Source organism: Calonectris borealis, chromosome W (assembly GCF_964195595.1).
Source record: "Calonectris borealis chromosome W, bCalBor7.hap1.2, whole genome shotgun sequence".
NCBI classification, from domain to species: Eukaryota; Metazoa; Chordata; class Aves; order Procellariiformes; family Procellariidae; genus Calonectris; species Calonectris borealis.
In genome coordinates, this window is record NC_134351.1 from 56,327,565 (window position 1) to 56,348,573 (window position 21,009).

The 21,009-nt window shown below is 47.7% G+C and overlaps 1 protein-coding gene across 1 annotated transcript in view; it reads right to left on the reverse strand.

Annotated features, from left to right (window-relative positions):
* The window catches only part of LOC142074783 (UV excision repair protein RAD23 homolog B-like), a 122,838-nt gene that overhangs the window by 55,569 nt on the left and 46,260 nt on the right, over nt 1-21,009 (reverse strand). Inside the window, exon 4 of the mRNA XM_075135657.1 lies at nt 17,685-17,944. Within this exon, the coding sequence (XP_074991758.1) occupies nt 17,685-17,944 (260 nt within the window). The remainder of the gene's footprint in view (nt 1-17,684; nt 17,945-21,009) is intronic.

Sequence of the window (21,009 nt, forward strand, 5' to 3'; positions counted from 1 at the left end):
CAAGGAGTGATCAGTAAGACTCGCTCACCCTTTCATAGTTCCATATGGCCAGTGCAAAAGTCAGATGGAGGGTGAAGGCTAACAGTGGACTCCTGTGGCCTGAACGAAGTCACACCACCATTGAATGCTGCCATGATGAGGGGGAAGGCCAACAAGGCAGATAACCTGCTGGGAGTCTGTTATAGACCACCTAACCAGGATGAGGAGGCAGACGAAATATTCTACCAGAGGCTGGCAGAAGTCTCACAGTCACTAGCCCTTGTTCTTGTGGGGGACTTCAACTTTCCGGACGTCTGCTGGAAATACCACACGGCAGAGAGGAAACAGTCGAGGAGGTTCCTGGAGTGTGTGGAAGAGAACTTCCTCACGCAGCTGGTAAGTGAGCCTACCAGGGGAGGTGCCTCGCTTGACCTGCTGTTCACAAACAGAGAAGGACTGGTGGGAGATGTGGTGGTCGGAGGCCGGCTTGGGCTTAGCGACCATGAAATGATAGACTTCTCAATACTTGGTGAAGTAAGGAGGGGGGCCAGCAAAACCGCTACCATGGACTTCCGGAGGGCGGACTTTGGCCTGCTCAGGACACTGGTTGAGAGATTCCCTTGGGAGACAGTCCTGAAGGGCAAAGGGGTCCAGGAAGGCTGGACGTTCTTCAAGAAGGAAGTCTTAAAGGCGCAGGAGCGGGCTGTCCCCATGTGCCGCAAGAAGAACGGGCGGGGAAAACGACCGGCCTGGCTGAACGGGGAGCTCTGGCTGGGACTCAGGAAAAAAAGGAGAGTTTATCACTTCTGGAAGAAGGGGCAGGCAACTCAAGAAGAGTACAGGGATCTCGTTAGGTCGTGCAGAGAGGAAATTAGAAAGGCAAAAGCCCAGATAGAACTCAACCTGGCCACTGTCGTGAGAGACAACAAAAAATGTTTTTACAAGTATATTAATGACAAAAGGAGAGCCAAGGAGAATCTCCATCCTTTATTGGATGCGGGGGGGAACGTTGCCACCAAGGACGAGGAAAAGGCTGAGGTACTTAAAGCCTTCTTTGCCTCAGTCTTTAATAGTCAGAGCAGTTATCCTCAGGCCACTCAGCCCCCTGAGCTGGAAGACAGGGACGGCGAGCAGGATAAACCCCCCATAATCCAAGAGGAAGCAGTTAACGACCTGCTACGCCACCTGGACGCTCACAAGTCTATGGGGCCAGATGGGATCCACCCGAGGGTACTGAGGGAGCTGGCGGAGGAGCTTGCCGAGCCACTCTCCATCATTTACCAGCAGTCCTGGTTAACTGGGGAGGTCCCAGACGACTGGAGGCTAGCCAATGTGACGCCCATCTACAAGAAAGGCCGGAAGGAGGATCCGGGGAACTACAGGCCGGTCAGCCTGACCTCGGTGCCGGGGAAGATCATGGAGCGGTTTGTTTTGAGGGCACTCACAAGCCATGTCCGGGACAATCAGGGGATCAGGCCCAGCCAGCACGGGTTCATGGAAGGCAGGTACTGCTTGACCAACCTGATCTCCTATGACCAGGTGACCCGCCTCGTGGATGAGGGAAAGGCTGTGGATGGGGTCTACCTGGACTTCAGTAAAGCCTTTGACACTGTCTCCCACGGCATTCTCCCAGAGAAGCTGGCGGCTCACGGCTTAGACAGGTACACTCTTCGCTGGGTAAGAAACTGGCTGGACGGCCGAGCCCAGAGAGTTGTGGTGAATGGAGTTAAATCCAGTTGGCGGCCGGTCATGAGCGGTGTTCCCCAGGGCTCCGTTTTGGGGCCGGTCTTGTTCAATATCTTTATCAACGATCTGGATGAGGGGATTGAGTGCTCCCTCAGTAAGTTTGCAGATGACACCAAGTTGGGCGGGAGTGTTGATCTGCTCGAGGGTAGGAAGGCTCTGCAGAGGGACCTGGACAGGCTGGATCGATGGGCTGAGGCCAACTGTATGAGGTTCAACAAGGCCAAGTGCCGGGTCCTGCACTTGGGTCACAACAACCCCATGCAATGCTACAGGCTTGGGGAAGAGTGGCTGGAAAGCTGCCCAGAGGAAAAGGACCTGGGGGTGCTGGTTGACAGCCGGCTGAACATGAGCCGGCAGTGTGCCCAGGTGGCCAAGAAGGCCAACGGCATCCTGGCCTGTATCAGAAATAATGTGGCCAGCAGGACTAGGGAGGTGATCGTGCCCCTGTACTCGGCACTGGTGAGGCCGCACCTGGAATACTGTGTTCAGTTCTGGGCCCCTCACGACAAGAAGGACATTGAGGTGCTGGAGCATGTCCAGAGAAGGGCAACGAAGCTGGTGAAGGGCCTGGAGCACAAGTCTGATGAGGAGCGGCTGAGGGAACTGGGGTTGTTTAGTCTGGAGAAGAGGAGGCTGAGGGGAGACCTCATCGCGCTCTACAACTACCTGAAAGGAGGTTGTAGCGAGGTGGTTGTTGGTCTCTTCTCCCAAGTAACTAGCGATAGGACGAGAGGAAATGGCCTCAAGTTGCGCCAAGGGAGGTTTAGATTAGACATTAGGAGAAATTTCTTTACTGAAAGAGTGGTCAGGCCTTGGAACAGGCTGCCCAGGGAAGTGATTGAGTCACCAACCCTGGAAGTATTTAAGAGACATGTAGATGAGGCGCTTAGAGACATGGTTTAGTGGGCATGGTGGTGTTGGGTTGACGGTTGGACTCGATGATCTTAGAGGTCTTTTCCAACCTTAATGATTCTATGATTCATACCAGATATGTTAGAGCTCCAATACGAACTGGAGTCCAAGTCACCAAAGTGGTATGCCACAACTGATATCACTAACGCATGTTTCTCCATCCCTTTGGCAGCAGAGTGCAGGCCACAGTTTGCTTTCACATGGAGCGGTGTCCAGTGCACCTGGGGTGAAAGCACAGTCCTACCATTTGCCATGGATTGATACAGACTGCACTGGAACAGGGTGCAGCCCCTGAACACCTGTAATATATTGATGACATCATCATGTGGGGCAACACAGCAGAGTAAGTGTTTGAGAAAGGGAAAAGAATAATCCAGTTTCTTCTGAAAGCTGGTTTTGCCATAAAAAGAAGCATGGTCAAAGGACCTGCACAGGAGATCCAGGTTTTAGGAATAAAACGGCAAGATGGGCGTCATCATATCCCAATGGATGTGATCAATAAAATAACAGCTATGTCTCCACCAACTAACAAAAAAGGAACACAAGCTTTCCTAGGCGTTGTGGGTTTTTGGAGAATGCATATTCCAGGTTAAAGTCTGATCGTAAGCCCTCTCTATTGAGTGACCCGGAAGAAGAACAGTTTCGAATGGGGCCCCGAGCAGCAACAAGCCTTTGAACAAATTAACCAGAAGATAGTTCGTGCTGTAGCCCTTCAGCCAGGCCAGACAGGACAAGATGCAAGAAACATGCTTTATACTGCAGCCAGGGACCATGGCCCTACCTGGAGCCTCTGGCAGAAAGCACCTGGAGAGACTTGAGGTCAACCTCTAGGGTTTTGGAGCTGGGGATATAGAGGATCCGAGGCCTACTACACCCCGACTGAAAGAGATACTAGCAGCACATGAGGGGGTTTGACCTGCTTCAGAAGTAGTTGGTACTGAAGCACAGCTCTTCTTGGCACCTCGATTGCTTGTGCTGGGCTGGATGTTCAAAGGGAAGGTCCCCTTTACGTATTGGGCAACTGATCCTACATGGAGTAAGTGGGTTGCACTGGTCATGCAATGGGCTCAAATCAGAAACCCCGACCGCCCAGGAATCCTGGAAGGGATCATGGACTGGCCAGAAGGACAAAACTTGGGAGTGTCGCCAGAGGAGGTGACTCGTGCTGAAGAGGCTCCACTGTATAATAAATTACCAGAAAATGAGAAGCAATATGCCCTGTTTATAGATGGATACTGTCATATTGTGGGAAAACATCGGAGGTGGAAAGCTGCTGTGTGGAGTCCTACATGACAAGTCACAGGAACTGTTGAAGGAAAAGGTGAATCGAGCCAGTTTGCAGAAGTGAAAGCCATCTAGCTGGCCCTAGAGACTGCAAAATGAGAAAAATGGCCAGTACTCTATCAATGTACTGACTCATTCTCGTGGTTTAACCCGGCAGGCAGCTAAACACCACACAGCCGCGCGCTCACTCCCCCGCCACCAGTGGGATGGGGGAGAGGATCGGAAAAAAGGTGAAAATCGTGGGTTGACATAAAGACAATTTAATAGGACAGAAAAGGAAGGGAAAATAATAATAATGATAAAAGAATATACAAAACAAGTGCTGCACAATGCAATTGCTCACCACCCGCTGACCGATGCCCAGCCAGTTCCCAAGCAGCGGCCGCACCCCCCCGGCTAACTCCCCCGAGTTTTTTGTTCATGTCCTGGTTTCGGCTGGGATAGAGTTAAATTTCTTCCTAGTGCTGTGTTTTGGATTTAGTATGAGAAGAATGTTGATAACACACTGATGTTTTCAGTTGTTGCTGAGTACCCTGCTAGTCAAGGACATTCAGCTTCCATGCTCTGGAAAAGGCTGGGAGGGAGCATAGCCGGGACAGCTGGCCCAGCTGGCCAACGGGGTATTCCATAGCATGTGATGTCATGCTCAGTATATGAATGGTAGGCGTGTTCCAGGAAGTAGCGATCGCTACTTGGTTATCGGTCAGCAGGCAGTGAGCAATTGCATTGTGCATCACTCACTTCGTATATTCTATTATTATTATTGTTATTGTTATTATTATTTCTTTTTCTGTTCTATTAAACTGTCTTTATCTCAATCCACGAATTTTACTTTTTTTTCCTCCCGATTCTCCCCCCCATCCCACTGTGGGGTGGGGAGTGAGCGAGCGGCTGTGGTGTTTAGCTGTCTTGCCAGGTTAAATCACAACAGTTCAGCAGACGTCATATGGAATGGAATATCCCTTTGGCCACTTTGGGTCAGCTGTCCTGGTTGTGACCCCTCCCAGCTTCTTGTGCACCTCCAGACTCCTCACTGGCAGGGCAGTATGAGAAGCTGAAAAGTCCTTGACTTAGTGTAAGCACTGCTCAGCAACAACTAAAACATCAGTGTGTTATCAACATTATTCTCATCCTAAATCCAAAACACAGCACTATACCAGCTACTAGGAAGAAAATTAACTCTATCCCAGCCGAAACCAGGACACTCATGGATGGTGGCAAATGCCCTGTGGGGGTGGCTACAGCAATGGAAGCAGAACAACTGGCAGCACAGAGGTAAACCCATCTGGTCTGCTGAATTTTGGCAAAATATTGCTGCCCGAGTAGAGAACCTGGTTGTAAAAGTATGTCACGTAGATGCTCACAGACCCAAGAGTCATGTCATTGAAGAACATCGAAACAACGAGCAGGTAGACCAGGCTGCTAGAATTGAAGTGGCTCAGGTGGATCCGGACTGGGAACGTAAGGGTCAGCTATTCATAGCTCAATGGGCCCATGACACATCAGGACATCTAGGAAGGGATGCAACATACAAATGGGCTCGTGATTCAGAGGTGGACTTGACCATTGACACCATTGCACAGGTTACCCATGAATGCGAAACATGAGCCATAATCAAACAAGCCAAGCAGCTAAAGCCTCTCTGGTATAGAGGACGATGGTTGAAATATCAATATGGGGAAGCCTGGCAGATTGATTATATCCCACTGCCACGAACATGCCAAGGCAAGCGCCACATGCTTACCATGGTGGAAGTGACTACCGGATGGTTGGAAACATACCCTGTGACCCATGCCACTGCCCAAAACACCATCCTGGCCCTTGAAAAGCAAGTCTTATGGCGACATGGCACCCCAGAAAGAATTGAGTCAGACAACGGGACTCATTTCCAAAACAACCTCATAGACACCTGGGCCAAGGAACATGGCATTGATTGGGTCTATCACATCCCCTATCACGCACCAGCCTCCAGAAAAATTGAATGATACAATGGACTGCTAAAGACTACACTGAGAGCAATGGGTGCTGGGACATTCAAGCACTGGGATACAAATTTAGCAGAAGCCACTTGGCTAGTTAACACTAGAGGATCTTCCAATCAACCTAGCCCTGCCCAATCGAAACCCCTACGTACTGTGGAAGGAGATAAGGTCCCCATAGTACACATAAGGAACTGTCTGGGAAAGACAGTCTGGGTTACTCCTTCCTCGGGAAAAGGCAAACCCATTCATGGGATTGCTTTTGCTCAAGGACCTGGGTGTACTCGGTGGGCAATGCAGAAGAATGGGGAAGTCCCATGTGTATCTGAAGGAGATTTAATCTTGGGTGAAAATAACCCATGATTTGAGTTTTTGATGACATTGCTGTATGATGCTGTATTTCACCACTGCTGTGGCTGCCATATGTCAAAGGTATTATAGCGGGAGTCACCCGAACCAATGAAGAATGAATCTCGTGAGGAACCGGGCAAGTGCAGTGGTGACGCAACCTGAGCTGACTTCAGTGTGCAACAAACCAACACACCACACCACACCACACCACACCACACCACACCACCTCTCCTGTCCTGAGTGACCACCATAACAGATGGAGCCCAAAGTCATGGATAAATGAACTCAATGGACATTTTATGGGCATTTAATGGACATTTTACAGGGGTGGCCCTAGACTAAGGGAATAATATCTGTGCATATATCAAAGGAGGGGAAGGGAGGTGGTGGTTAATGATGGATTGGATATTGTGGGACCTGAGCATGAAGTAAATGGTATGGAACAAGGAGTGGAGATTGTACTGGTTGTGGCTGGGATAGAGTTAATTTTCTTCATAGTAGCTTGTATGGTACTATGTTTTGGATTTGTGCTGAAAACAGTGTTGATAATACAGGGATGTTTTAGCTACTGCTGAGCAGTGCTTACACTGCGTCAACGCCTTTTCTGCTCCTCAGACTGTCCTGTCAGCGAGTAGGCTGGGGGTGCACAAGACGTTGGGAGGGGACACAGCTGGGACAGCTGACCCCCAACTGACCAAAGGAATATTCCATACCATATGATGTTGTGCTCAGCAATTTAAAAAAAAAAGATGAGAAATTTCACAGGGCTGCCGTTGCTCAGGGACTAGCTGGGCATCGGTTGGCTAGTGGTGAGCAATTGTTCAGTTTTTTGCATCACTTCTTTTTCTTGGTTTTGTTTTTCTTTGGGTGTTTTTTTTTTCTGTGTGTGTTTGGGGTTTTTTTTTACTTATTAAACTGTCTTTCTCAACCCACGAGTTTTCTCACTTTTACCCTTCCGATTGTTTCCCCCATCCCACTGCAGGGGGAGTGAGCGAGCAGCTGTTTGGGGCTTAGCTGCCTACCGGCATTAAACCACAACAATTAGGAAGGGTGGTGCCAGCAGGCGGAGGGAGGTGATCCTTCCCCTCTTCTCAGCAATGGTGAGACAATATCTGGAGTACTGTGTCCAGTTCTGGTATCCCCAGTACAATAAGACATAAGGATACTAGAGTGATTCCAGCGAAGGACCACAAAAATTGTTAATCATAGAATCATAGAATAATTTATATAAATCTGCTTGAATACAATATTAAACCTATTACATAGAAACTACGCTTTTCAGAATGAATATAACGTCTGATTCAGGGTACAGAATTGACTATTTGAAAGTTGTAGTTGTGGGCCTCTACTACATGCACTAGGGGCTGACAAGACTGTCACATCTCTGCCTGAACAAGCACAACATTTGTGCTTGTTTTGATAAAATTTGATACTGTCCCTCACAGCATCCTTCTGGACAAGTTGTCCAACTGTGGGATGAGTGAGTTCATGGTGCGCTGGGTGAAGAACTGGCTGAAGGGCAGAGCTCAAAGGGTTGTAGTGAATGGGGCTACATCTGGCTGGCGACCGGTCACCAGGGGTGCTCCTCAGGGCTCAGTTCTAGGGCCAGTTCTGTTCAATATATTTATCAACGATCTGGATGCAGGAGTTCAACGCACCATTAGCAAGTTTGCCGATGATACCAAACGGGGAGGTGCTGTTGACTCTCTTGAGGGACAAGAGGCCTTGCAGAGGGATCTGTCAGTGTTCAAGAGGCATTTGGACAATGCCCTTAACAACATGCTTTAACTTTTGGTCAGCCCTGAATTGGTCAGGCAGTTGGACTAGATGATCGTTGTAGGTCCCTTCCAACTGAAAGAGTCTAGTCTAGTCTAGTCTAGTCTAGTCTATTCTATTCTAATAATTTACTTTTAGCTACACACAACTGATTATTTGAGGTGAATCATTTTGGTACAATGCATTTGCTTGAATTAGAAAAAGAGTATTTCCTCCTTTTTGTCTAAAAGGAAGACAAAGTGGCTGAGAATGGCAAATTTCCAACAACAAGACAGATGTAACAAAGATGATTTTAAGAAGCATTCACAAAAAAGCTTCAGACACATAAGTAGTTCTGAGCACAGGAAAGAGTTGGTGGGTATATATTGTGGCAGGGGATGACTCAAGAAAAGGGAAACCGAGCTTAAAACCTTAGCAAACTTTCAGTTGTTTAAGGAATTAGTGGATAGGAAACTGCCCTCAGGGATAAAGGAGCAGAAGAGAGCTGGCAGCTCTTTAAGGACATTTTTCTTAGGGCACAAGAACTCTCAATTCCCATGTGCAAGAAATCAGGCAAGGAAGGCAGGAGACCAGCATGGCTCAGTAAGGACCTCCTGGTCAAAATAAAGTGCAAGAAGGAAATGCACAGGCAGTAGAATCAGAGACATTTATTCTGGGAAGAATATAGGGACGTTGCCCGGATGTGTAGAGATGGGATCAGGAAAGCTAAGGCACAGCTGGAGCTGAATTTCGCAAGGGATGCAAAAAATAATAAGAAGGGCTTCTACATGTACGCTGGCTAGAAAAGGAAGATTAAAGAAAATGTACCCCACGCCCAAATAAATGAGACAGGGGATCTGGTAACAACTGACATGGAGAAGGCTGAGGTACTCAACAACTTTTTTGTGTCAGTTTTCACTGGTAACCTCTCTTCCCACATCTCTCAAGCCCCTGAAACTCAAGGCAGGGAGGGACTAGGGGAACAAAGTCCCTCCCATTGTAGGAGAAGATCAGGTTCAAGACCACCTGAGGAACCTGAACATACACAAGCCCATGGGACCTGATGAGATGCATCCCAGGGTCCTGAGGGAATTGGCTGAGGTAGTTGCCAAGCCACTCTCCATGATATTTGAAAAGTCATGGCAGTCAGGTGAAGTCCCCAGTCACTAGAAAAAGGGAAACAACACGCACATTTTTAGAAAGGGTAATAAGGAGGACCCTGGGAACTACCGACCAGTCAGCCTTATCTCCGTGCCTGGTAAGATCATGGAACAGATCCTCCTGGAAGACATGTCAAGGCATATGGAAGACGGGGAGGTGATAAGAGACAGCCAACATGGCTTCACCAAAGGCAAATTGTGCCTGACTAATCTAGTGGCCTTCTACGATGCTGTGACTGCATCAGTGGACAAAGGAAGAGCTACGGAAGTCATTTACCTGGACTTCTGTAAGGCCTTTGATAAGGTTCCCCCACAACATCCTTGCCGCTAAATTGCAGAGACATGGGTTTGATGGATGGACTGTTAGATGGATAAGGTATTGGCTGGATGGCCACGTCCAAACAGTTACAGTCAACGGCTCAATGTCCATATGGAGATCAGTGACAAGTGGTGTCCCTCAGGGGTCCGTACTGGGACTGGTACTGTTTAACATCTTCATCAATGACATAGACAGTGGGATCGAGTGCACCCTCAGCAAGTTTGCAGATGACACCAAGCTGAGTGGTACAGTTGATACGCTTGAGGGAAGGGATGCCATCCAGGTGGACCTTGACAGGCTTGAGGAGTGGGCCCATGTGAAGATCATGAAGTTCAACAAGACCAAGTGTAAGGTCCTGCAGTTGGGTTGGCGCAGTCCCCAATATAGAATCATAGAATCATTTAGGTTGGAAAAAACATTTAAGATTGAGTCCAACCGTTAACCTAACACTGCCAAGTCCACCACTAAACCATGTCCCTAAGCGCCACATCTACACGTCTTTTAAATACCTCCAGGGATGGTGACTCAACCACTTCCCTGGGCAGACTGTTCCAACGCTTGATAACCCTTTCAGCGAAGAAATTTTTCCTAATATCCAATCTAAACCTCCCCTGGTGCGACTTGAGACCATTTCCTCTCGTCCTATTGCTTGCTACTTGGGAGAAGAGACCGACACCCACCTCGCTACAACCTCCTTTCAGGCAGTTGTAGAAAGCAATAACGTCTCCCCTCAGCCTCCTTTTCTCCAGGCTAAACAACCCCAGCACCCTCAGCCGCTCGTCATCAGACTTGTGCTCCAGACCCTTCACCAGCTTCGTTGCTCTTCTTTGGATGCGCTCCAGCACCTCAATGTCTTTCTTGGAGTGAGGGGCCCAAAACAGAACACAGTATTCGAGGTGCGGCCTCACCAGTGCCGAGTACAGGGGCACGATCACCTCCCTAGTCCTGCTGGCCACACGATTTCTGATACAGGCCAGGATGCCGTTGGCCTTCTTGGCCACCTGGGCACACTGCCAGCTCATATTCAGCCAGCTGTCGACCAACACCCCCAGGTCCTTTTCCTCTGGGCAGCTTTCCAGCCACTCTTCCCCAAGCCTGTAGCGTTGCATGGGGGGGTCGTTATGACCCAAGTGCAGGACCCGGCACTTAGCCTTGTTGAATCTCATACAGTTGGCCTCGGCCCATCAATCCAGCCTGTCCAGATCCCTCTGTAGATCCTTTCTACCCTCAAGCAGATCAACACTCCCACCCAACTTGGTGTCATCTGCAAACTTACTGAGGGTGCACTCGATCCCCTCCTCCAGATCATTGATAAAGATATTAAACAGAACTGGCCCCAATACTGAGCCCTGGGGAACACCACTTGTGATCGGCCACCAGCTGGATTTAACTCCATTCACCTCCACTCTTTGGGCCCAGCCATCCAGCCAGCTTTTTACCCAGCGAAGAGTATGCCCGTCCAAGCCATGGGCAGCCAGTTTCTCCAGGAGAATGCTGTGGGAAACAGTGTCAAAGGCTTTACTGAAGTCCAGGTAAACAACATCCACAGCCTTTCCCTCATCCACTGAGCAGGTCACCTGGTCATAGAAGGAGATCAGGTTAGTCAAGCAGGACCTGCCTTTCATAAACCCTTGCTGACTGGGCCTGATCACCTGGGTGTCCTGTACGTGCCGTGTGATGGCACTCAAGATGAGCTGCTCCATAGCCTTCCCTGACACCGAGGTCAGACTGACAGGCCTGTAGTTCCCCAGATCCTCCTTCCGGCCCTTCTTGTACATGGGCGTCACATTTGCTAACCTCCAGTCAACTGGGACCTCCTCAGTTAGCCAGGACTGCTGATAAATGATTGAAAGGGGCTTGGTGAGCACTTCCGCCAGCTCCCTCAGTACCCGTGGGTGGATCCCATCCGGCCCCATAGACTTGTGTGTGTCTAAGTGGTGTAGCAGGTCGCTAACCATTTCCCCTTGGATTATGGGGGCTTCATTCTGCTCCCCATCCCTGTCTTTCAGCTCAGGGGGCTGGGTCCCCCGAGAACAACTGGTCTTACTATTAAAGACTGAGGCAAAGAAGGCATTAAGTACCTCAGCCTTTTCCTCATCCTTTGTCACTATGTTTCCCCCGCATCCAATAAAGGATGGAGATTCTCCTTAGCCCTCCTTTTGTTGCTAATGTATTTATAGAAACATTTTTTTATTGTCTTTTACAGCAGTAGCCAGATTAAGTTCTAGTTGGGCTTTGGCCCTTCTAATTTTCTCCCTGCATAGCCTCACGACATCCTTGTAGTCCTCCTGAGTTGCCTGCCCCTTCTTCCAAAGGTCATAAACTCTCTTTTTTTCCCTGAGTTCCAACCAAAGCTCTCTGTTCAGCCAGGCCAGTCTTCTTCCCCGCTGGCTCGTCTTTCGGCACATGGGGACAGCCTGCTCCTGCGCCTTTAGGATTTCCTTCTTGAAGAATGTCCAGCCTTCCTGGACCCCTTTGCGCTTCAGGACTGCCTCCCAAGGGACTCTGTCAACCAGGCTCCTAAACAGGCCAAAATCTGCCCTCCAGAAGTCCAAGGTAGCAGTTCTGCTAACCCCCCTCCTTACTTCTCCAAGAATCAAAAACTCTATCATTTCATGATCACTGTGCCCAAGATGGCCTCCAACCATCACACCACCCACAAGTCCTTCTCTGTTCACAAACAACAGGTCCAGTGGGGCGCCTTCCCTAGTTGGCTCACTCACCAGCTGCATCAGGAAGTTCTCTTCCACACACTCCAGGAACCTCCTAGACTGTTTCCTCTCCGCTGTATTGTATTTCCAGCAGACATCTGGTAAGTTCAAGTCCCCCACGAGAACAAGGGCTAGCGATTGTGAGACTTCTCCCAGCTGCTTATAGAATATTGCATCTGCCTCTTCATCCTAGTTGGGTGGTCTATAACAGACTTCCACCATGATATCTGCCTTGTTGGCCTTTCCCCTGATTCTTACCCATAAACACATGACCCTTTCATCACCATCGTCAAGCTCTAGACAGTCAAAACACTCCCTAACATACAGGGCTACCCCACCGCCTCTTCTTCCTTGCCTATCCCTTCTGAAGAGTTTATAGCCATCCATTGCAGCACTCCAGTTATGTGAGTCATCCCACCATGTTTCCATGATGGCAACTATATCATAGTTTTCCAGCTGCACAACGGCTTCCAACTCCTCCTGTTTGTTGCCTATGCTGCATGCATTGGTGTAGATGCACTTCAGTTGGGCTATTGATCGTGCCACCTTTTTGGAGGGAGAAGCCCTAATTCCTATGTGACCGTTCTCAGGCGCTTCTGTGGTTTCTAACACATCAATAACCCTTGCGTCTTTGCTGCCTCATGGATCTCCATCCCCTACCTCCAGTGAGACAGTAGAATGAAGGACCTCGCGAGCACACCGTCCCTCAAACATTGGCGTGCCGCCCCCAGGTTTAATCATAGAATCATTAAGGTTGGAAAAGACCTCTAAGATCATCAAGTCCAACCGTCAACCCAACACCACCATGCCCACTAAACCATGTCCCTAAGCGCCTCATCTACACGTCTTTTAAATACTTCCAGGGTTGGTGACTCAACCACTTCCCTGGGCAGCCTGTTCCAAGGCCTGACCACTCTTTCAGTAAAGAAATTTTTCCTAATGTCCAAATCTCTAGAGAGCCTGGTTTTAGCCCTTTCCGCCTTCAAATCTAGTTTAAAGCTCTTTCAATGAGCCCTGCTAACTCCTGCACAAAGATCCTTTTCCCCCTTTGAGACAGGTGTAACCCGTCTGTCGCCAGCAGGCCTGGTGTCGTGTAGACCAACCCGTGATCAAAAAAACCAAAATTCTGCCAGTGACACCAGGCTCGGAGACAGGTATTGATCTGCTGGCTCTTCCTGTTTCTTCCCTCATCATTCCCTGCAACTGGAAGGATAGAGGATGTTGTGGTTTAACCCGGCAGGCAGCCAAACACCACACAGCCGCTCGCTTACTCCCCACCCTCCCCCCACAGTGGGATGGGGGAGAGAATCAGAAAAAAAAAAAAGTAAAATTCATGGATTGAGATAAAGACAGTTTAATAGAACAGAAAAGGAAGGGAAAATTATAATGATAATGATAATGATAATAATAATAATAATAATAATGATGGTAGAACATACAAAATGAGTGATGCACAATGCAATTGCTCACCACCCGCCGACCGATGCCCAAGCAGCGATCGCTACTTCCCGGACCACGCCTCCTAGTTTATATACTGAGCATGACGTCATATGGTATGGAATACCCCGTTGGCCAGTTGGGTTAGCTGTCCTGGCTATGCTCCTTCCCAGCCTTTTCCAGAGCATGGAAGCTGAATGTCCTTGACTAGCAGGGTACTCAGCAACAACTGAAAACATCAGTGTGTTATCAACATTCTTCTCATACTAAATCCAAAACACAGTACTAGGAAGAAAATTAACTCTATCCCAGCCGAAAACAGGACAAGGATAACACTGCTTGTGCTCCTGATCCCTTAACCAGTCATCCCAAGGCCCTGAAGTCTCTCTTGATTGCCCTTGGACTTCTTGTTGCAACTTCATCGCTGCCTACCTGAAAAATCAATAATGGATTATAATCCGAGGGCCGTACCAAGGTAGGAAGCTTTCTCTTCACATCTTTAATCCTGGCCCCAGGGAGGCAGCAGACTTCCCTAAGAAGTGGGTCTGGTCTGCATACTGGGCCTTCTGTTCCCGTCAGGAGAGAGTCTCCTATGACAATGACCCATCTTTTTTTCTTTATGGAAGTGGTTTTGACACAGGGCGTAGGCCGACTTAACCTCGGCAACACCTCCAAGCTAGATGAACCATTGTCCTTGTTATTGTTCGGTTCCACTTGCAGAGACTCGTACTTATTATGTAAGGGCACCTGGGAAGGTGGGGTAGTCACAGAGGAGATGCACCTGCTGCGCCAGGCAGGAACTTGTCGCCCTTGCCCCCTATCCCTTAAGTCACTTCATTCAGCCAGGCAGAGAGAGGATAGGGAATCCTCCGTATCATGCGTCCTGTCTGCCTGACAGGTCTGTCCCAGGGAAGGTAGGGTGCTGTTCCAGTAGTCAATTTCCCTCTCAGACTCCCTGATACTCCTCAACCTACTCACCTCCTCCCGGAGCTCTGTCACTAAGCGGAGGAGTTCCTCTACCTGGGCACACCTCCCACAGGTGTGCTCACTACTGCCGTCTGATTCTGGCATAAGATTAGGGCACACCCTGCAACCTGACACCTGGGTGGCAGCATGTTCCCATCGGAGCTCTGTCTGGGAAGCTGCGTCAATCATGGCAGGTGCAGAGCTTAGAGAGGCCATGGCCTTCTGCCGGGTGGATAACATTGCTCCCTGGTCGAGATGGCAGAGCTTCAGCGCCCTTCCTGCATGCCCTTCCATGCAAACTGCTGCGCCACGCCCTTGCTGATGCACCACGCCCTGTTTGCCCACCCTCTTTGCAGCGCTCCTGGTCGCTAGCGCTCCCCAGGGGCTTCTTTTATACATGGAGGGGGGCTTGGCCGTCGTTGCTCCTGGCCTCGCCCAGGTCTCGTCAGCTACTATCGCGCAAGCTGCAGGCTCCTGGAGGCTCTCTCGGCTCCCCCTGAGGTTCAGGAAACCCCTCTGTGCACCACGCTAGAGCACTCCGCTGCATGCCAGCACCGGAGATGCTCGCCTCGGCGAATTGAAGCATCTCTCATATGAAGAGAGGCTGAGGTAGCTGGGATTGTTTAATCTCAAGAAGAGGCGGCTTGGGGGATATTATCAATGTGTATAAATACCTGATTGAGGGGGTGGGGCATGGAGCCAGACTCTTCTCAGTGGTGCCCAGTGACAGGACAAAAAGCAACAGGCACAAAGTGAAATACAGGAAATTTCATTTAAACATTAGAGAACACTTTTACACTTTTTTTTACTGTGAGGATGGTTGAACACTGGAACAGGTTGCCCAGAGAGGTTGTGGAGTCTCCATCCTTGGAGATGGTCAAAACCCGACTGGACACAGTCCTGGATAACCTCATGGTACCTCCTTTGGCATGGAGTGCCTTCTTCCAAGACTGTGTCCCAGAAGCATGTCTCTAAAAGCATCTCCTCTGCATGTCTCCTGACCCTAGCAGCTACTGTTCTTTCTTAAATATCTTTGAGCAGAGGTGCCACGTGTGCTCTTCCGGCTGAAGTTTTGGAACAGAATTGATTGTTTACATCTGTTTCAGAGCTGGCCGGAACTGGCTGTGACTGGCACAGGGCAGTTCATGGCCTTCTCCCACAACAGTCACCACTGCAGGCCCCCCCCCCACTACTTAAACCCTGCTGTTTATGCCCAATACACATATATATAAAATACTAGTTTTTAATGCTTAAGGTTGAAAATTTTTGGTTTTATCTGCTTGCTTGAATGTTTAAGGATGGAAGAACAAGATGGATTTCCAGAAGCAGAATTCTGTCCCTAACTGCTTCCCCAAAGTCAGTGATGTAACTCAGACTGACCTCAACGAGAACCAAAGTAGGCCAGTGCCAAGCACTTTTTAAAATCTCAATATCTTACTTTCCTAGTAAGATAAATTAAAACTTACAAATATTCCCTTTCAAATTGCAAGTGAAAGGCCCTAATTTCTCTGGATCGACTTTCAAAAGAAGCTATTAAAAACCCAGCAATACCTTTACATGCATGCAATTTTAATGCAAGAAAAAAATAGCTCTAGCAAGAATACTAATATTTAATCACTGTCAAGATTTACTAGAACTACAAAAAAAAGCAAAGGCTTGAAAAGAAGAAATAAGACATCAGCTTTCACAGTCAAGGCCAGAAAACTCTATCCAGTCTTCAAACAGTAGTTATTTAACTGATCAAGCAAATCAGAAAAACAGCATCTGCTACACTCAAAGAAGGTATCACATGGTATTTTTCAGTTCACTCCTTTGGTTCCTACTAGAATTAATATTTACACCAAGACTCCTTTTACTGCAAGTTTACAACTTTACAAGCCATGCATACAAGAAACAGAAAACACTATTTAAAAATCTAAGATTTCATCTATTCTTTAAACTTACTGAACAAACTGAGCAGCACAAAATACTAAGTTTAAAAAAACACTGCAAATTATTTTGTTGATAAGCTTTATTTGTATTCTATACTTTACTAGTTTGAAATAGATGTTAATTTTCTAGAAAAGCAAGGTTACATCTATAATTAAGGGTGTTTACTGCAAGAAATTAGTGCCGACATTTTCAACAAGTTAGCCAGTTCCAAGCTTTGTTTCCTCATTCCAAAATAAACCAATATTGGGTGGTATTTAAATACTACCTCTTCAAAAATCAATATCTTGTGCAACAGCATTCACATAAATAGCACACAAATAATTATAAGCCTGTATTTGAAGAATTAAGAACTTAAGTTATGGAGCATACCAAGGGCCATGAATTTATAGCCAACTATTTTGTATGTTTAATCCCATACAATATGTAAGCAACTTTATATGAACAGAGTATTAACCAGAGATGCAACTGCAAACTTGCACTTGATTTCCTTGAATGCTGAGAGATGAAATCACAAGCCATCGTAACCAACAGCACTACTTACAGAAGGACCAAAGATTGTTTATGATGAATAATCTCATAGCTTTAAGATACTAACTACATGATTAAAAGCAATACTGTATCCTACCTTTTGGTTCAAAGTTGATTCGTCAGAATGCCATCAAAAAAGTGTATACACTGTAGATCCTTTAATTTTCTCTCTTTTCAGAAGTTAAGGGATTCTTATTGGAATAAGAGCTTACTATGTCATGTGTGTCAAATCTGACCAGCGTGATTCAAAACAGAATTAGTTTTTTTTTTTTTAAAAAAAAAGTCTTGAATGGCTTCATAAACATCAGTTTATCATGCAGACATAGCAAAATAGCCTCAGTTTAAAAGAAAAAAAGGGAGTCACAATAACTCCAGAGTAGAATAGATCCTGTATCACTTGATCCCAGCTCTGTAAGTTTAATCACAAGACCATAGTTCCCAGGGGAAGGCAGGGGGGAAGAGCTTATTACCTGCAATAACTTATAGACAGGCATTACATTAGGGGGGGGAGGTAAAATGGAAAAAAATTACTGGACTAATATTGCAATTGAATGCTTATTTTAAAACCAAGACTAGAAACAAGAGGAAATAAACACAGAAACCATTCTGTGATGCTCATTCATACCTGCCAGTTGATGATGGACTAAGAACAGTTGGTGTTTCAGGTGGTTTCTCTTCCTTAGGGACACTTACAGGTGCAGGTGCACAAGCAACTGCAGCTGGTGTTGGAGTGGTAGAAACAGGAGCTGGCACAGGGGCAGCAGCAGGGATTGGAGAAAGGACTGGTGTGGGAGCTGCAGCTGCCTTTGTAGAGCTGACGGTGGTGATAGCATTTGATTGCTCAGTTGTTGTCAGCGATTGTGTTGGCACAGCTGCTCGTTTTAGCTGCAGGAGAACAAGACAATTCAGAGCACAAAGTTCCTAAACCAATACTTTGAAGTCAATGCATTGACTGTAAAGACCATATATGCTTAAAACAGTGGCCTCAACATCTAGCAAATTCTAGAAACATCATGAAGGCATAAAATCTACATCTTCAATGTCTTATGTTTAAATAGGCATTTTATAGTGCCACTCAGGTATTTACTTAGACACCTAAGCATTCAGAACTATTCGAATATGAAGTAAAACGTAAAGGTCTAAATATTTATAGAATATAATGCTCTAAATGCGAATACCATCTTGTGTTTTATAAAAGCAGAGGAAAGTCTGAAATAGTTGTCAAAAAGACATTTGACAAGTATAATTTTTTTAAAAAATGGGAGTTTTTTTCCTGAACCTGAAAAACCTGAAAAAAGGGAGAAGTCCCATTTCATTCTGAATGCTATTTTTATAAGACGAGATACTAAGAATTTAAGGACAAAAAAAAAAACAAAACACCTTAACCCACATTTTTATTCACGTACTCTTTGCATTATTTTGTAAATAGTGTCAAACATACTTGAATTATGTAGCGACCATCAAAATCCAGCAGAATCAGGGATTAAATATCAAGTTGACATCAACAAGTCTAGATTTACTAATAGAAGCATATAATTTTAATTTCATCTTCACATATATTAGAAACACGAAATCTGCTTGAATACAATATTAAACCTATTACATAGAAACTATGCTTTTCAGAATGAATATAACGTCTGATTCAGGGTACAGAATTGACTATTTGAAAGTTGTAGTTGTGGGCCTATACTACATGCACTAGGGGCTGACAAGGCTGTCACATCTCTGCCTGAACAAGCACAATATTTGTGCTTGTTTTGATAAAATTTGATACTGTCCCTCACAGCATCCTTCTGGACAAGTTGTCCAACTGTGGGATGAGTGAGTTCATGGTGCGCTGCAGGGTCTTAGGCTGCAGGGAGTTCTGGGGAGGCCTCTTGCTGAGGCTGGAGCAGGGAGAGAGAGTGTCCTTGCCTGCAGGAGATGTGCACTGGTGGAGGATCTGTGTTGCTAAGTAAAGGAACTGTAGTAGGAGATCAGACAACTGCACAGCATCAGAGATAATGAGAAAAAGATTAACAGAATCTTCTCGGAGATCCTGCAGAGACAAGAGCCCAAACTCCCAACTGTACTGAAGGAGGGGCAGCCAGAGTCTGTGCTTAATCAAGTTGGGAAATGGAGACTCCCAAGATGGCAAAGGCTGGAAGCTTGTGACTTCTGGCACCAGGATGACAACTCCTGCTCCACCAGCAGATCTGCAACTATAGAAGAGGTTCAGTGTTCTGGTTGACCAGTAGATGAGGGGCTGGGAGCTCTGTCCAATAAAGCATCATTTGATGCAGCTGCTGTGGATACAGAGAAGATTAAACAGCTATCTACCTTGCCCGGCTTCTCAGAGGATCCTTCTGTTGTGGGGTTGCTGAGGGTCGAAGAATGGCAGGTGCCGATTCCTACCAGGACGGTGCACCGGCGACAATATCGCACCAACTGAGACTCCCTGGTTCCCATCCATAAGCTGATTCGGTAACTGGAGAGCCAAGGAGTGATCAGTAAGACTCGCTCACCCTTTCATAGTTCCATATGGCCAGTGCAAAAGTCAGATGGAGGGTGAAGGCTAACAGTGGACTCCTGTGGCCTGAACGAAGTCACACCACCATTGAATGCTGCCATGATGAGGGGGAAGGCCAACAAGGCAGATAACCTGCTGGGAGTCTGTTATAGACCACCTAACCAGGATGAGGAGGCAGACGAAATATTCTACCAGAGGCTGGCAGAAGTCTCACAGTCACTAGCCCTTGTTCTCGTGGGGGACTTCAACTTTCCGGACGTCTGCTGGAAATACCACACGGCAGAGAGGAAACAGTCGAGGAGGTTCCTGGAGTGTGTGGAAGAGAACTTCCTCACGCAGCTGGTAAGTGAGCCTACCAGGGGAGGTGCCTCGCTTGACCTGCTGTTCACAAACAGAGAAGGACTGGTGGGAGATGTGGTGGTCGGAGGCCGGCTTGGGCTTAGCGACCATGAAATGATAGACTTCTCAATACTTGGTGAAGTAAGGAGGGGGGCCAGCAAAACCGCTACCATGGACTTCCGGAGGGCGGACTTTGGCCTGCTCAGGACACTGGTTGAGAGATTCCCTTGGGAGACAGTCCTGAAGGGCAAAGGGGTCCAGGAAGGCTGGACGTTCTTCAAGAAGGAAGTCTTAAAGGCGCAGGAGCGGGCTGTCCCCATGTGCCGCAAGAAGAACGGGCGGGGAAAACAACCGGCCTGGCTGAACGGGGAGCTCTGGCTGGGACTCAGGAAAAAAAGGAGAGTTTATCACTTCTGGAAGAAGGGGCAGGCAACTCAAGAAGAGTACAGGGATCTCGTTAGGTCGTGCAGAGAGGAAATTAGAAAGGCAAAAGCCCAGATAGAACTCAACCTGGCCACTGTCGTGAGAGACAACAAAAAATGTTTTTACAAGTATATTAATGACAAAAGGAGAGCCAAGGAGAATCTCCATCCTTTATTGGATGCGGGGGGGAACGTTGCCACCAAGGACGAGGAAAAGGCTGAGGTACTTAAAGCCTTCTTTGCCTCAGTCTTTAATAGTCAGAGCAGTTATCCTCAGGCCACTCAGCCCCCTGAGCTGGAAGACAGGGACGGCGAGCAGGATAAACCCCCCATAATCCAAGAGGAAGCAGTTAACGACCTGCTACGCCACCTGGACGCTCACAAGTCTATGGGGCCAGATGGGATCCACCCGAGGGTACTGAGGGAGCTGGCGGAGGAGCTTGCCGAGCCACTCTCCATCATTTACCAGCAGTCCTGGTTAACTGGGGAGGTCCCAGACGACTGGAGGCTAGCCAATGTGACGCCCATCTACAAGAAAGGCCGGAAGGAGGATCCGGGGAACTACAGGCCGGTCAGCCTGACCTCGGTGCCGGGGAAGATCATGGAGCGGTTCGTTTTGAGGGCACTCACAAGCCATGTCCGGGACAATCAGGGGATCAGGCCCAGCCAGCACGGGTTCA